The sequence below is a fragment of the Hesperophylax consimilis genome, chromosome 13 (genome assembly GCF_061612785.1).
Source record: "Hesperophylax consimilis isolate HC1 chromosome 13, BYU_Hcon_1.0, whole genome shotgun sequence".
NCBI lineage: Eukaryota > Metazoa > Arthropoda > Insecta > Trichoptera > Limnephilidae > Hesperophylax > Hesperophylax consimilis.
This window is the reverse complement of record NC_142848.1, coordinates 15,239,210-15,257,807: the sequence shown is the minus strand read 5'-3', so window position 1 is coordinate 15,257,807 and position 18,598 is coordinate 15,239,210. Positions and strand designations below refer to the sequence as shown.

The following is an 18,598-nucleotide window of genomic DNA, read 5'->3' as shown; positions in this document are numbered from 1 at the left end:
TAAACGAACTACAGGTAACACAAAACAAAGTAATCAAAAAACTATTTCACTTCAAACCTAGAACATCAACAAAAAAATTATATATAGAAACAAAACTATTAAAATTAAGAAAATTATATGAATATAATACATGTCTCCTTATTTACAAAATAAATAATAAACTCATACATACAAATACAGAACTCATTAAAACGTCCCAAGTACACACACACTTTACACGGCAACACAATAAAATACATTTAAACACGATACATACTCATTATGGCAAGCAATCCATTGGTTACGAGGGAAGCAACATATATAATTGCCTCCCAGACGAAATTAAAAATGAAAAAAGTATAGGTATATTTAAAAAAAAATTGCTCAGTTTCATGCTCAATCAACAAAACAATGAAAGTGAATAATATCGGTGTGTAATATATTTATATTTATGTGTAATATATATGTTGTTTCTAGTTAAATAAGTGAAAAATGTAATTTTCTTTTATCTAGAATAAAAATATAAAAAAAAAAAAATTTTTACTAAATTATCGATTATTCTACTATAGTGACCATTGTTATATTATTATTTCTTATTTATGACATATTAACCTTCAAGAACCATTGTAATTTAATAACCCAAACATATGTACCTACCTTGACATTGTGTACCTAATTTTGTATAAATTCTGTAACAAAAGAATTTCAATTGCCAGCCTGAAGATGTCCATAATAGGACGAAACCGGTACTGGTAAAATAAACAAGTGGAAATAAGTTAAAAAATGTTTTATTTTCTATTTTAACATATAGATAGATAAATAACATCCAAATTTGCACAATTACACACAAAAAAAATCAATGCACATTAGAAATAAGATAATTCACGCTAGCTGTGAAGTACTGGTTTCAAAAGCATTCTTAATTTATGTATTTTGATTAAGGCTTTGATTATTTTTGACCATTTACACAATATGTATTAACATTATTATAGTGTATACTGGGCAAAAGTGATTTCATAATGTGAATAATTTTGTGACATAATTTTTGCAATGCCATTGTCCTTTGACATTTCAGTTGTAAGACAGATTAGATAATTAGTTGACAACAAGCAATGGAGATACACATCTGAATACCGCGGAATTATTGTTATTGCTTATTTGACCAATTTCCGGTCAGTTGTTTTAACGCAGCGTGAATTTCGTCGTCCTGCACCACGTGTGCAAACAATTAAGCTCATGGCTGAGCGTCTCGTGCAAACTTGGTCCACTAGAGATGTCGCAAGAAGTGGCCGGCCCCGTATTGCTGAGGGCGTCCGAGAGAGTCCACAAATATCTACGAGACAACGATGCACACAATTTGGCATCAGCAGACGTTCGTTGCTTCGAATTTTGGTGAAAGACCTGAAGATGTTCCCATACAAATATTACAATCAAAGTGCAATCCGTTCAATTGCTGACCGTCAGGTGAAGTTAATTCACTCTCGTGCTTTATTAAACCTGGTGCAAGAAAGGGATGATTTAGTATCCAAAATCATAACGAGCGTACCGTCCCCACTTGTAGTGGTTATGTGAATAAACAAAATTTGCGTTTCTGGGACACGGAGAATCCACATGAAATGTATAAAGCCATTGCAACCCCTCAAAGATACTGTTTGGTGCAGGATTTGCAGTGAAAAAGTGATTGACCTTTAATTTTTTGAGGACGCCGACGGCAACACCGTAACCGTAATTGGTGAGTTGTTAAAAGAGTTTTTTTTTATTTATTTAAGTTGCTGAATTGGGTTTCGAACATTGTCGGTTCCAACAGGATGGAGAAACCGCTCACGCAGCTCGGACAAAGATGGAGATTTAGAAACTTTGATTTTAACTGGAAGAAGAAATCACCAATTTGGAGCCAGATGTTTTGCGAGCAACAGTTCAAAATGCCGTAAAACGGCAAAAATTTACCGATATCATTTTTTCGACTTAATATCAATCAATTTTACACATAAACTTTTCGTGAAAACAGAGCATAATATTTTTTTCAATTCTACCAAAATGGCAGCCAATTCAAATTATGAAATTACTTTTTCCCTACCCTGTACACTACTGCATCGATGATTCCATGGATGCTTTTTTTTAAAGAATTGAGTTTTCATAAGCACAAAACATTTTTTTTTCATATTCACACTGCAAGTGTACGGGTAATTCGTGTAATTTCATAAAATAATAAAATGAATACCATCTATAAACGTAGATAAAACGTATGTAAGTTATGTTTGCCCTTAAGAACCCCATTTTGGTCATGGCTGTATTGCATAATGTGGCAAATTAAGTTCTTTAGAAAATGATTGCAGAACATAGCCTCTAATGATTGTAAAACATTTTTTATATGTTATTCATTGTTAAATGAAATGAAACACTTTTAAGATGGACCGATTTATTTATAAGTTATAATGCAACGTCTATTGTAGCCTGAGCTTGTTTTTAGAGAGCGGTAGAAAACGGAAGCAATCCTTTACATAGACAATAGACAATTGACATATGACATGCAACAAACATAACTTCGCAAAATATAATAAAACACACTTTTTGGCGTTTTTTTGGTATGTATCAAAACAGGCAGCTGGTATTGCGGGAATTTAAACCGTAGCCATCTACGTAAGGAGTGATACTGTTAGCGACCAGGTTACAAATGTTACACGATGTGGTTGCATCACCTTAAAAACGAATATATAATAACTTTCTAAAACTAAGTCTAAAAAATCTTCAACCGTTTAACATGATATACTATGTTATAAAGAACCAGTTGATTTTGATGGAATATATATAAAATATAGATTAAAATGTAATAGTACCATGTATTGTTGCTTGTGCTTTATTTTATAGAAAACGTAAAAATGGTGTTTCAACGGTACGTAAGAAAGACGGAAGTAAAAAAATCAATCAGCACAAAGCAAGCAAATACCATAATATTATTCAGACCGATTTAGTCGGAGAGCAGAAACGTGGGATAAAGACCACCTGGCAAATACATACAGAGGTAGGCACTTATTGCTAAACGAATATTAAACAGCGGTTTATTTAATTCTTTGAAATGCTTTTCCAGTTCCCGAAGGACGAAATCCGGAAATTTTCCAAAGAGATGAAATTTTAACGTTTGAACCGAGAAAAAAGTTTACGTTTGAACAATATTATTACAATCAAAATTCCTTGGTGGCTTTGAACTAAACATTCATCGTACGTTTTGATAACACCGATGTTGAATACCATATCAAAACGTATTTTACAAAAACCTTTAAACGCATTCCTTCAATTTCTCTCGCGATGAGAATACTACACAATCTTAAGTAGAATTGATACAAATTATGAATATAGATCAGATAGGCAAACACTATGACAGTGGTAGTACGTAAATGTGTATGTTTGCAAGCAGAACGTTTTTTATCAAATTTGAAGGAACTATTCAAACACGGAGATTTTGTTAGGACGGGTTGTTTCGGAGAATCTGAACAATTCATCAAATTTCAACGTTCATTTTCAAGTTCTGTGAAAGGTTTTTTCAAGTTCTGTTTTTATTTCAGTTTTGTCAAGCAACTAGCCTACACTGATATAATAACAGAACTTGAATAGGACTTTCACAGAACCCGAAAATGAACGTTGAAATTTGATGAATTGTTCAGATTCTCCGAAACAACCCGTCCTAGATGAGTGTTTACTGAATAAAAAAGCAGATAATGAAAACCAGAATTTTTCATGTTTGCTGTTAGGTAAATGGATACTTTAGTAAGGTATGAAATAAATATGGTTAAATAATGGGGGTGAATAATCAAAAAATCATAAAATGAAATGCAACAAAGAATCCAGAAGTTCCATGGCAAATTAATTCAGCAATCACTCGTAGGTTTTCTCTCTTTAAACTGGAAAAGTAATTTCATGACCGTATCCTTTAGGGTCCGCGCAAAACAAACGACCAAAGAAAACAACAATATATGTAGGTACCTGGCAAAACATGGAGCGCCAAACCGAAGCTAAGGACCCTGCGAGGCGAAAAGGGGGGATGTTTTGGGCGGTTTCCCTCCCAAGGAAAGCAAAAGAACAACCCCACTGACTCCTAAAATAATAAAGCTCCGGTAAGGGATGAAGGCTTTCGCGGTGGGGGCAGGTGGTTGTGAGGAGATGTGTGGTGGTTGAGGGGTTTAAGGTGCGGGGGTGGAGGCTATCACCGTGACGCTGGGGGAGGAAGGCGGGGGTCGTGTACACAGGACTCGAGGAATTCATATTAAGTCCGCTCATTGTTCATTTGAAATGTGCCCATTTCTGCCGGACAACTAGCCGAAATGGAACTGTGAGGGTTGTGAAAACGCAATGAAAACGCATACCTATATATTTTAAAATTATAGGCAGCCAACAACACGACAGCGGTCTGCGGTTACAATAAATTTGACTATTTGTTTGCTTTAATACATAACAATTTGTTTTTGCATTATTATGATGTTTCGTTAGTTATATGCTATGTATATTATTTTGTTAGACATGAACAAGTTTGATAATGGCTTCGAAGGCTGAAATCGCTGCCACGAAGAAAGCAGTGCTCTGGGTAGAATAACTATCTCAAATATTAAAAAACTGATTTTACCGGTCTACCTACATTATTAACAAAAGTATTAACATATGTGCAACACAAATAAATTTTAATTAAAACGAGCATGAGCATTTAAACATCACCTCTCAAAGATCTATTTTTACAAATTTAATAATCTCACCTTACACATAAATATGTACATGAATATGGTAACCATTCTTGCGAAATGTTTACTGAATCCCGCACCGAATACCCAAAACAACATATTATGATGCAATCATAATATTAGAGGAAGTTAATACGCAACTTCATCGAACGAGCACCCTCTCAGATCTCAAGTAGAAATGGGAAGGAACAAGGAGGAAAACTTGGAATAGGTATCACGATAACATATTATAATGACGTGCGGATTTTTAAATTTCTGATTTCACTTCGAGGAAAAGAATCTCCTACCTTATTTCCATGGTTACCAATATTATAAAGCACTTGAGCATTATTTACGCTATATATCGTCTTAAAATGTGAGGATACTGCGAAAATGTTATTCTCAACATAACTACTGCTTTAAAGTTCTCAACGATACAGAGAAGAATGGCATGAAATCAATAACTTATAACCGGAAAATCTACGAGGGTATGGTCGTATAGTGAACGTCCGTAAATAAAATATGCGTAAAGGAAGAGAAGTACACGGTAAGAAGTACATGGTACGGTGGTACTTGTAGAAATCTTCCTTTTAATAATAACATCAAATTTTAATTTTTAATTATTATTAATAAACGATTAATTTGGTTATTTTGATAATATGTATATTTATGTTTTTTTTTTTTTAACAAAGTTTGTTTTTTGTAACATACCATGAATACTTTTAGAAAAGCGAGAAATTTTGGAGGTAAAATAAACTCGTTCTCATAAATACTTTCTCCTCACAAAAACTTGAGGTTTTAACTATCAGAGAAATTTTTAATTTTTTTTTATTAATTCTGTGAACTTTTCATCATTTCATTTCTTGTTGTTGCTTTAGCATTGCTTATTGCATTATTACCCTGTTTTCTCTAACGCATTGATAAACAAGTAAAAATATAGAAGAAATTTATAAACATAATGTTAGATTAGACAGTTGTAAAATTTAATTCTGGCATTTTGATTAAATGAAATACTTTATTTACACCACTTTTTAATCAATAATAATCTACATATTTAAAAACCAATGTTCTGCCAATACCAAAACTTCTTCGTCAAGATAATGAAAATTAAAAAATATTATTTTTTAATATTGTTAATTTTCACTATCCTATAATTTATTAAAAGGTGGAGTTAACAAATTATTTAATTTATATATACTAAAATTAGACTTTAGTTACTTTTTATTAAACGTAAATGATTTTTTTAATTACCATTTGATGGAAATATTATATCCTATGCTAATGATACATCAATATCTTTGAAAGAAAACACATGGAACGAAGTAGAAGTATCAGCTAAAATAATGTAAGATTCAGAAAAACTTGGTTCGAATTAAAATTTATTGACACTAAATGGTGAAAATACTTAGTATATACCTCATAACCGGGAGGAAATTATCTATCATATATTATATAAATATTTGTACTAAAGTTCACAAAAGAACTTGTCTACTGGGTTATGCGAGTTTCAATTAAAATTGTCATAATTATATTCATTTTATAAATTATCTCATAATTATATTCATTTTAAACCTCAAATAAATTCAACTATAGATACAATGATTTTTTTTAAATTCCATATTTTTAGACGAGGAAATACTGAACCACAGAGCTTATAAAAAAAATATTTACTTTTTATTGGGGGGGTTATTTATAAATGATAATTATTATAAACAATACAAAGGATACCATAGTAAAATTATACTATAAAAACGTATTACTTCCCACCAAAATAATTTATTCAAACTCTTTCCAGTTCCACCTCTATCAAAAATATACAACAAATTTGCATTATTTCAAACACATAAAGATCTCAGTAACAATATGAATATTAGTGTAAGAAATAACACCACGTGAGAACTAACGATACCACTGTTACGTACAACAGCAACCCAGCAATATTTTGTATAAAAAGGTATAAAATTATCAATGATCATCCTACGAACATAACAACAGAAATTATTTACGAAATATTCAGGAAAAAAACTAAAAATAATTTTTAAAAAATACCCAGCTGAAATGATTGCATAATATAGCAAATTTTATATATCTTTAATATATAAGATTATATGCATAACATTATATTCAAATGTATACTACACGATGTAGAAATGAAAGATGTAAGTACTATTTTCAGCTGGTCTTTATAAAAACTATGCACGTAAGATTTTAAGATATTTTTTAGTATCATGAAATAATATCTATAAAAAACAAAAAAATATATATACATTCTTTAGTAATGTTTCTATATATTTATCAATACTTACTCTTAGTGATAATTTTAATTTAACTTTTTATATATGTTTTCATTATACGAGTACCTACAGTTGTAATGAAGTACTGTAATGAGTGTGTACTCCATTACTAAGCACAAACACCAGCTTATATTATGAAATAATAATATTGCTTAATATTGTATACGGATTTCATGTAAAATATGTAATAAAAATACTACCTAATAAGTAAAGAAAGTTTAATAAAAAAATATATTTTTTAAAAGTCCACGGATTTTGACCGCCATTTTAATTTCAAAAAGAAACCTGTAGTTATTCCCAGGCGCAAGCACAGATATTGAAACACCATAAAATTATGTTTGCGCATACACTTCTTGCTTTAATAACATTCATGCATCGCATCATAAACGATAAATTTTTATTTCGACTGTAACCAATCTACTATATGTAGGGTAGAAAGCGTTGTGTTTAAAATGGCTGAAATCTTCAAAAGCTACTCATTTCTCTGAAAGCCGCAAAATACTCACTTAACAATCCCATCAACACGACTGCAAAGCGCTCTCATCGAAACGCCCTTTAAAACACTCTCGAATAAAGCCTGAAAAGCGCGCTGAAAAGTTTCAAAAGCTCAAACGCCCGCCAAGGCCCGCGAGTGTCAGTTGTTGAACACAAAACACACAGAGCAGCAGAACACACAGCCATAAAGTACCGCGAGCAGTAAATCACCGTACACAAACCACTCGAATGAAAGGCACGGCAAGGGAAAAACAGCACCAAACAATTAGCAACGATTTCTAGAGGCGGAGTGAAGTGTGTTTGCCATCATCGCGAGAGCGGAACAAGACGTTGAAGACGTGGAGGCTTTCATAACATAACAAGTATCAGGGACGAGTGCTAATAATATCATGGTGATATATTTATGATGCGGTGGGAAATCCAGAACGATACAAAACAAGGAATAATGTTTTTAGAATTTGGTTGGCATACTTTTTATCGGTAAGTGACGAACTTTCAAGAAAGATTTGGGTACATTTGTTTATATAGGCAAATAGTCGTCATTTACATGTATTTAGTCATGACGATAAACATCATGTTTTACGTCTATATCGAGAAACTACTGAAAACCCCCGTGGGGTGAAATATTATCATACAGGTTCAAAAAATAATATATGATAACGGTTGGAGTGGCGTGGGGAGTACGGGGCATGTAGAACGGAATCGTTGAGAAAAAGTTTAACTTGTTATTTAATATTAATTAATATCGGAATCGCTGAGAAAAAGTTCAACTTGTTAATTAATATTAATATTAATTAACAAGTTGAACTTTTTCTCAGCGATTCTGTTCTACATGCCCCGTATTTAGAATACAATTGCAGTATCTGATCCCCATACTGTAAAGCATATCAAATTTACATTGAGAGAGTTCAACACAAATTTATAAGGTTCATCAATTTTAAATTATCCATGCCCATTGACCAAATTAATGATGTTAATTTAAATAGTTTTGTGGATTTAATGGACTTATCTTGCAGAGAACCATGACCGATTTGGTACTTTTATTCAAATTAGTTAATGGCTTAATGGATGCACCTGAGTCAACTAAACTAATAACGTTCCGAGCACCAAACCGTAACACGAGACTTCCTTTCTTCTTCATTCCACTAGTTATTTTTCGTCCATTCTTTTAAAAGCAACTATTTTAATAATCAGGCTTCATATGATTGGAAATAAATTCAGTTCCGTTGATATTTTTAATTATTCTGTACTAAAATTTAAATACTAATTTCTAACATTTTGTTCAGCTAACATTATCGTATATTTTACTAAACTTATCCTAAGTTATCTCTAACCAAAATTTTTAACTTATCTCTAATAATCGGCACTTTTCCGAAAAAATGGAAAACAAGCTTTCTTTAATAAAGGTAATAAATCGTATATCTCTGTATACCTATATGTATGCAGTTGTCAATCCCGAAATTATTTGAATCTGCTCTGCTCTCTAAACTCTAGCCTGAAATCAATAAAATGATTTCGCACCTTCAACATGGTTTCATGGCAAATACATCTACTCTAACAAATTTAATGATTTATCAGAAATATTTATTTAATACTATGAACAAACGCCTTCAAACAGACGTAGTGTACACCGACTTTAGTAAGGCTTTTGACAAAGTCCAACAAGAAATTTTAACTAAAAAATTAAGAACCCTTGGGAAAACGGAGAATATAAGATGGATAAAAAGTTATCAAAAAGCACAAAAGTAATAAATATTGTTTGAAGTCTTCACCGGCGTTCCAAAGGGGTCTCATTTGGGACCAATATTGTTATCCTTGTTTATTAACAACATAACTACCGTTGTTCATGGGGTTATAATAGGTACTCCTATTTGCTGATAATCTTAAAATTTACAAAACTATTACTGTTATGTGTTACAATTAAATCTTGTGAGGTTACGAGAGTGGTGCACCCGTAATGAAACCCGTATTCCTTAATATTAAAAACGAAAATCCTATGATGCATCTATATTCACCATCAAAAAAATTATTCTAAAAAGAGTCGAGAAAATTAAGGACCTTAGTATTATTTTTCTTTTCAAAATAGCGAATGGCAGATTGGGCGTCATAAATTTAACGAACCTTATTACTTTGCATATACCCACGCGTAAGACAAGACTGACTGCTCTCTATAATGTTCCAACGTCCGCTAATAATTATTTCTAAAATTCGCTAATTCAGAGGCTACACAGACTACATCATATGTAAAGTTCAATCGATGCTTACCGCTACCCCTCAGTGGCACACTAAAAATCAATATATTGGAATATTTTTAACCGATCTACATTTTTTTTTCTTACGTGCACACGTTATTTTTATATACATTTTTATATGTTCCATAAAACACCCAATTGTGAGTAATAAATGTTTGTTTATTAGAAATTCCCGGCACAGCATTGTTCTCATAATTAGGCCCTTACGCACATTATAAGCTAACGGGAATACAATGCATGTAGGTGTGGACAATAGTTTACCGAGGGAATACGAGTAGGTAATCGATACCTATACAAACAGGCCCACGGAATATTTGCGGAGTATGGGACAGGAATACATGTGAATACGAACCGAGGACAAAGAGCCGAGGACTTCTGGTTAACTTGACTATACATACAATCACCAAGTTAACTAATCAACCCCTCAAAGCAAGCATATGATTAGTAATCGACGTCCGGAAAACCGGGTATTGTATTAGCATAATGTAGGTAGTGGAATGGATTTACAGAGAAGTGAGCAGACAGCAGTTAGTCGCTCGTAATATATTACCCTGCTAAGGAGGGTAAATGCTAAATCAATGCAAGTTAGTACTGGGTCGGTCGTGATTGACCCGACCATTTTAACCCGATCATGTACCACCTATGATCGGTCGAGTCGCTTTAAAAAAAATCGATCATTTGATCGTTGAGCTATCAGCTAAGTCAACACCCGTGATGGGCGTGGCGAGCGACTAAAGATGTATAATTTTTTGTAGATCGGGCGTTTTGAATTTCGTTCTCGCAAAAGATAAATCTGACATCTATGGTCTAAGTCAACACGAAATATCATTCTGTGTTAAAAGTACCTTCCCAGTGGGTTGTAATCGAACGATCCACCCAAGACATTATAATGCAAGTGGATTTCGAGCAACTTCGCTGAGTACTTCGAGAGTCTTTGTAATTATTGAGAACGTACTCGATCAAGAAAATTAGTACGATAATCGAAGAAAAACCAATCCAATGTATGCAATTAAATTCATTTGCATATTTAACTGAGATATTTGAATTATACCATTACCATTATACCATGAGATGTCAATAATAATTCAAAGAAAGTAGGTAGGTGAAAATATGTACAACCAAAAATACAAATCTATGAGTTGCGCATAGGCAAATACTTCGCGACAATAATATCACAGAACTACAAACTAATCTGTGCAGACGACCAAAAGGGAAACAGCGAACCCTTTTTACGCTGGTAGCCCCATTATCTACAGGAGCAATGCGAAGCATAGAACCGGCGGATTGAAAGTAGAATGAAAGCTGAAGAAATTATATCCCGCGTATATGTGCGAAACATGTGGAGCCTCACAAATAATGCATGGCTGATGTAAGTGTGAGTAAGATTAAGAAAGGGACGCTTAGATGCTTTGAGCATGCAGAGTGGATAAATGACGAAAGGCGTGTAAGGAGAATAAATGCGTGGTAGAACAGGTCGGGACGCCCAAGAAAGACATGGCACGATCAAGTGAACCAAATACTCGAGTGGGGCCAAGTCAAGAATCAGTATAACACAATGGTATGCATGAGGCGATGTATGAATGTGAATTAAGCAAGAAGTGTGTGACAAGACCCGAGTTGTTTGGCGGACCATCCTCTCTACCTGCGAAGAAACGGAGTGATGGTTAGTTAATTAGTTAGTCAGTTGGTTAGTTAGCAATGCCCAAAACTATACAGTTAAACATGTCGATCTGTACACAGTGCTTAAACCGTGCCGATATGATCCCCTCTACCTGCCGATATCTTGGAACACGTGGGTGATCATTATATTATTATGCCCACTCACATCGGCTTAGTTCCAATTCAAATTACAACAGGATTGAGACAACAGAATTATTCAGAGATGTTCCTACGTAAGACCATTGAGAAGGGATGAAGGTATGATCGAGGATGAGTGGGAGGAGAATTTATATTATGCTTCTGGAAAAAAGATTCGGACTAACAATGAGGCGCGCGAAATTCAAAGTTGTATAATAATATCCATGGCTAACACCCACATTATTTTAACAACCCTTATGTGAATGGTACACGAGACGAAATAGGAAATTTTTAAATTATAATATAAGCGTTTAAATTTTGAGACGGAATATAAATAGTGAAAGCAAAGCGTGGGTATTTGGCCAAGAGTCGTTCAGTCTTTGCGATGTATTATTAGAAGGAACGAAATTTAAAAAAATAGGTTAACAGCTGCCTAAAGGCATCCTCATCCTTGAGCAGAAAAGCTGGAAAGCGAACACTGAGGACGGGTTGTTTCGGAGAATTTGAACAATTCATCAAATTTCAACGTTCATTTACAAGTTCTGTGAAAGATTTTTTCATGTTCTGTTTTTATTTCAGTTTTGTCAATCAATTAGCCTACAATGATATAATAACAGAACATGAATAGGACTTTCACAGAACCCGAAAATGAACATTGAAATTTGATGAATTGTTCAAATTCTCCGAAACAACCCGTCCTTAATAATTGCCAATTTAGGACGTAAAATAGTGAAATACCAGCATTTGTTTAGTCTATATTTATAAATAAATAATATTTTTTTTAAATACTTGCAGCGGAACTAGAAACATGCCAAACATTTTGATTTTTTAAATAACATTTCTCATTCTCTCCATAACATTCCCCTACCCCTCTACTTTCTCCTCCATTTCCTTCAACCTCACAACATGCCCTAATTGGGGATGCCAGAGTCCCACTGGCTCTGACTGGGATAATCGGGAAATTTCGGCCTTAAATCCAAAACAAACTTTTGCAAACGCACCGTGTTCAATGCTCTTAAAATAATAATGTACCTAACCATAGAGTTGGAATATTAAAAAGTAACACGTTGAAATAAAGAATAGTTAAGCTACCTTTAAATAACCATTATTTCCACACCGGTAGCCGTATGGAAATCATATCGGAACACGTACGGAAAATCTTTAAATCCATAGTGTCTAATCTGTCATTTGCTATTTTGAAAAGACAAACAAATTCAGTCATTGTGGCCGTTGATAATAAGTCGGTCAAGTCAATTATATCTTCAATGGACAAAATAGAAACTCTATCTAAAAATACGTGTTAAATATGAAGTGGTTTATAAATACATAAAGTACATAAAATTCTCAATAGAAAATAATATATTGTTATGAATATGTATTTGACACAATGTTATGATACTTACTTAGCCCATAGTTGTGTTAATAGGCTGTTATTGTGTGTGGTTTTTCTAAGTACATTATTGACTGTTATTATGATTGAATAGTGGGTGGCCAAGTTTGACTTTGTTGGTCTTTGAAGGCCAACGCGCCAGAGTCCCTTCCAGTGGTTGAACTGGAAAAGAGCTCGCCAAACCGACCTACCGACGGTAGAGCATAATTCTCCATTCAGGGCGGGGAAAACATATCCCATCTACATGATGTTTGAAAGGAAGTTGCAAGGTTGTAGAATGAAAGTAATCTGGATAAACTTTGGACTGGCCGTAACAAATTATATTTGATAAATTTCACAGAGAAATACAAAAAAAGGTGAAAACTTACCCCCATCGACCAGAACGTAGAATCTATCTACCCTGTCTAAAATAATAAGAACGTATTTAGTTATGAGGAACGAACACTGAGTGCCGCGAATGGCGGAGTAGATGAATCAGCCATGTAGCTAGAGGACGGCAGCATCAGGATGTGGCTGGCCAACGGCCCAGTGTGGTCCAGCCAGTAGGAGTAGACGACGGCATCAGATGTAGGTAGTAGACGGCGGCATCAGATGTGAGGTACGATTTAAAAAATGCTCCGAATCAAAATGCACACGGCGAAAACAGTTTATCGGCAGAAATAATCACCGATCACTTGGATAAACTCTGATTACCTCCATGGCCACACATGGCGAAATACGTTTTCATTATCCACGCCACCCGGGGCGAATTCCAATCGCGGGAAATATTATTAGATTTCTAAACTTGAATCACAAACTGAACATTTCGGTATTAATCACGAATCCATGAAATATCTTTCGATCAGATCCTCAGAGCCCCAGAAATAATAATTGACCCCCCGACCGGACACCCTCTCTCTTCTCTGCCCGGCCGGGAAGTGCCACCATCTTGAATTTTTTCTCACTTCCTGTTAAAGTTCCTTGTTGCCAGAGCATAAACAATAGACAAGATAAATCACAGATATGACAGGTTCCTACTTAGAGTAATAATCGTATGTTATTTTCATAACAATATGCATATTTATAAGTTGAGGTTTTTCATAAGCCGCCTCACTAGGCCAGCCTGTGTTAAGACAGTCATTTTGCAAATTATTTTAAACAACCTTTGACTACGCTCATAATAAAATATGTTGTTCACTGAATGGTTTGATTCAATCAATAACTTCAAATTTGAGCGAGTGCTTTGTCTTTGAATATTTTTGTGACAAAAAAACACAGTAACCCAGTATTTATGCCATCTGAAAGAATGTTGAACATTCTTATGATAAGGTACCTAAAGTGTAGTTGACCAAAAATAGTGTGAGTTACAGTTACAGTTAAACAACTGTGGAGTAAATTTTTATTGTATTTATGTATGTTCCTATAAAGATGAGTGAGGATTGTTATGGTAAGTAATGGAATACAATAAGAACTCACCTCAGCCAGTGTCTCTTGGTTACAGTGGTGTGACAGCAGATGGCGTCGTACTGATCTGCGATCCAGACGATAAGGATGATGTAGAAGGCGGTGGTGGTATCGTTGAAGAACTCAGACATGATCGCCTCCATCCCTTTAAAAGTAAACAGGTCTATTTCAACACTTTTGTAAGATTCTTCTTAAATCGACTTTAACGGGAGATAAAATTGTCAATGTGACAAAATAAAATTAGTAATAAATAAATAAATATAATTAGAGTAATCATATAAATATATTTAAAGACAATTTTATAACTCCATCCTTTTGAAAGTAAACAGGTCTATTTCAATTATTTTGTGAGATTCTTCTTAAATCGACTTTAATAGAAGATAAAATCGTCAATGTCATAAGATGTGTTAATTTTCCTTTGGACGTATGCTATAAATCTCCGGTCCGAAAAGAGACGGTCAATATAAGTTATTGTCAATGACGCACATTTATTCGACCAATTGATCATGTACAGAACTACAGAGGCAATTGAAGCCACTGCCACTTTAGATTTCTCATTTAAAGCGAATTGTCAGAATTTTAATTTGTAACTGTCAATTTATTAATTGATTGATTGTCAATTTATATTGACCGTCTCCGTGGCGCTCTAAATGTACAATTCTGAAGGCTGTACCCAAATGAGGGAAAACCTCATGAGGGGATTTAGAAAATTAAATAAATAAAATAATTTAAACAGAAAACACAACCATAAACACAAACAAGAAAAGAAAAAATACGTCAGGTGCCACTGGGATTTGAAAATATGTCGATGAAATTATTATATTTGCTCGCAAAATAATTAGAGAGTCGTGAAATCAGGAATTTGGGATGGGAACAATTGTAAATATTAAAATTATAGATACATTAAAACCATTTCAGAGGCATTCGGGTTCATCGTAGTATAGAACTGTTCATTTATATATAAAACAGAAATAAATTGTTATTCAAAAATAAAATCACTGGCGATAATAAGATAATAACAAAAATAGATGATGCATAAAAAAATTCAAAAAATAGATAAGATCAATATAATCTAGAAAGCATCGAGTCAACTCGAAAGGTTATAGTATCCAATTAATAAGTTATATGAAGCATGAGTGGCGTAGAACTTTATTTCTACACGCTGCAAAATATGAATTCAGATCAATGATTCCCAGGGAAATAACGAGCGTTATAACGCATTGTATCAAATGAACTCAGACAGATAAATATATTCACGCGCAGTAGTCTGTTTGCACTTGAAGCGAGTAGTCATGGTGGATAGGCTTCGAACGCCTGTATAATTCTATTTGCATTTTAATGGGCTGATGCAATGACAGGATAAGCGCATCAACAGTCAGAATGTACGGATTTTAGGCTAGTCCATAGCAAAGCCAATCAAGTTTACCAACGTACCCACAACAAAATCCAAGGCAATAACATAGATCAGTTGTAAGGTTTTTGGTATTGTATTAACCGTTTTGATTAATGTGTAAATTGTAACAGGACTCTGATGGAAATCGCAATTTACCATTGATGCATACGGCAGGGTTGGGGGGAGGGTTACTTGACCATAACACCTGTCACAGAGATAGATACCTTCACGTATTAGGCTTGCTGGTAATTAATTTGGCTTCATCACTGCATCGTGGATAATCACTAATAATAATTAATGATGTGTGGAAAGTTCCAGCGACAACTCGGTTAGAAATAAAAGTATTTTCACGTCCATCATCGATTATCAACACAAGAAACTCGGTTATGTATTTTCATCACAAAACGGTATTTCAACAAAAGTACCTCGTTAAAAAAATAAATTTTCAATATAACGTTTTCATTATAACTTTTTATGCAACAAAAAATATCAGGAAATGTACTAGACCCCTTTTCGCTAATTATCTTTGAAAATATATATAATTTTTTCAATGTTCTATCTTAAACCAATTTTGAGCAGCCTTATCTGTTTAGACGGTCTCAACCTCTTCAAAACTGAAGGTGGGTGTATTATTCATATTCGTACATGAGAACGTATTTAATGATGTCTTCGTTATACGTTTCATATTATATAATTCTTAGTCTAAAACCTTGTACGTTTCTAACTCAGAGTGGAGTTTAAATCCGAGATTTTGATAAACGCGATCCTCTGGCCGCAGCACCATATTAAATTAGAGCCCGATTTAATGACAATAATTAACTTGTAACGGGAGCGGTCTCCCAGACCGGGTGATGGGAGGGAGGGTCGAGGGGGTTGTGGGTGGTGGAGGGGGAGGATTGATGATTAAATTGCACTTGCATTGCGGTGAGCTTCTCCGGACCCAAAACAGCACGCGCGTATTTTAAAAAATTGGGTCATCAAGAGTTATTAAAATGCTATTTCATTTAAACCAAACAAATAGTGTATTTACGTCACGCCCCATCATAGTGATAGATACTATTATCGTAAAATTGCTAGAAGTGATCGTGTTGGGTGACGAAATCTGAAAAGCCAGGTTCTTTATAATCTTCCCCTCCAACTCTTTTCAGCTTCACAGCATTCCCCATTCGGGATGTCGTGGACTGGCTTCCGGCAGTTGGAAGTATTGTATAGTATTTACAGTGGGTTGCCATATTAATAGGGACACCTATGGAAAATGTGTTTTTTACACTTTGTGTTCATAAAACACAGATGTTTATGATTTTAGGTGCGGTTGTTATTATTTATTTACAAGGACATTGAATTTTGAAAAATTAAACACTGTATTTGTCCTTAATCTACGATTATTTTATTTTTTTATTATTTTTAAACAATATCGAACAAAAAGTCAATATTTCGTGATTTCGCCTTTAGCCGCAATAACAGCTTGTACACGCCGTGGTATACTCTCAATGTACAATTTTGCAGTAATCTTTAGGTCAAGAGAATGATGCCACACCCGGATGAGGGTTTCGATGAGCTGCTGCTTCGTTGTGATCACCTCCTTGGCAATCTCCCTCGTGGTGAGCTCCTACAGATTTTTAATAGGGTTCATGTTAGGGGAAGTCCCCTGCCAAGGTAAAACCTGCACGTTTTTTTCAGCCAGGAATTCAGTGACAGTCCTGCCTTTATGACAGGGTGCGGAATTGTGCATAAAGACGTATTCCTGGCCACCAGGGAACCATTCTCCGACTTGAGGCAGTAATCGATTTTCCAGTATTTGTCTGTACTGATCCTGCCTCATAGTCCCTTGCACGATGTGGAGGCGCCCCATCCCTTTGGAAGAGATGACTGACCACATCATGATACTGGTAGGGTCTTTGATAGTCTCTACAAGGCAGTCCGGATGAAATTTCTCTCCTGGGCGTCATCGGACGAACGATGATTAATTCAACAAAATTTGGAATATGGACTCGTCAGAGAAGCACACCTTAAAAAAGGGCCATAATCAAACTAATGGAATTTTTCGAAAGCTTGAAAACCACAGAAATGTTAATTACCACATTTCAGTTCTCTATAGTCATATTTTGGTGCGCGTTGGCCCATTCCAGTAGTATTTTCCTCATATCTACTGTGAGGCGAGGTTTTTTAGCTGGCCGATGACCAAGGAGGTTCTCCTCAGCCAATATCCTCTGGACTCTCCTTTGGGAGACTTCGATATCTTCTTCGTTGATCATCAAGGTCAGACGAGCCACACTCTTTTTGAGGTTTTGGAGACAGGCGTCTTTGATTTCGCGGCCAGTAAGAGGTGTAGTGATTCGTTTTCTGCCACATTTTCCAATGTGATCCAATTCAAGGGACAGGTTTTGATTGATTTTCTAATTTATCCTGTTAACCACAGACTTTAAAATACCTGTAATGGCTGCTATTTTACTTTGGGAATGTTGAATGTGTAACAATAGTGTCTTCACTTCCGGAAATTTTCTTGGGGACGTGTCTGAAGACCTAGCAATACTAAAAAAACTGAACATTGGACTCAATATGGAAAAACTATTCACTGAAATAAGATATTTAAAAAAAAAATACAGAAATTAATAGATAAATAATAATTACTTACATATTTGTAAAGCTAAATTGTTAAAACTCGTAAATATAATTATAATGTATATTTATTTACCAGAACTTCAATCACGCATTTTCACAAAAATGCTGGCCACGTGCAAAAAACCTTAAATTTTCGAGGGATGTTGCACTTTTGCGAGTGTTGCCACTTCTTAAAAGTGCCAGTGGTGGTACCAGCAACAAAAATAACGAAAGAATGGCCATCT

At 34.5% G+C, this 18,598-nt stretch overlaps 1 protein-coding gene across 2 annotated transcripts in view; it reads right to left on the bottom strand.

Moving 5' to 3' along the window:
- LOC149418491 (membralin) overlaps positions 1-18,598 on the bottom strand; it is a 399,198-nt gene that overhangs the window by 154,799 nt on the left and 225,801 nt on the right. The window contains exon 9 of one of the 2 annotated variants that reach the window (XM_089638805.1): positions 14,372-14,522. In XM_089638805.1, the coding sequence (XP_089494931.1) occupies positions 14,372-14,522 (151 nt within the window). The remainder of the gene's footprint in view (positions 1-14,371; positions 14,523-18,598) is intronic. The other variant, XM_089638806.1, reaches the window with a different exon arrangement.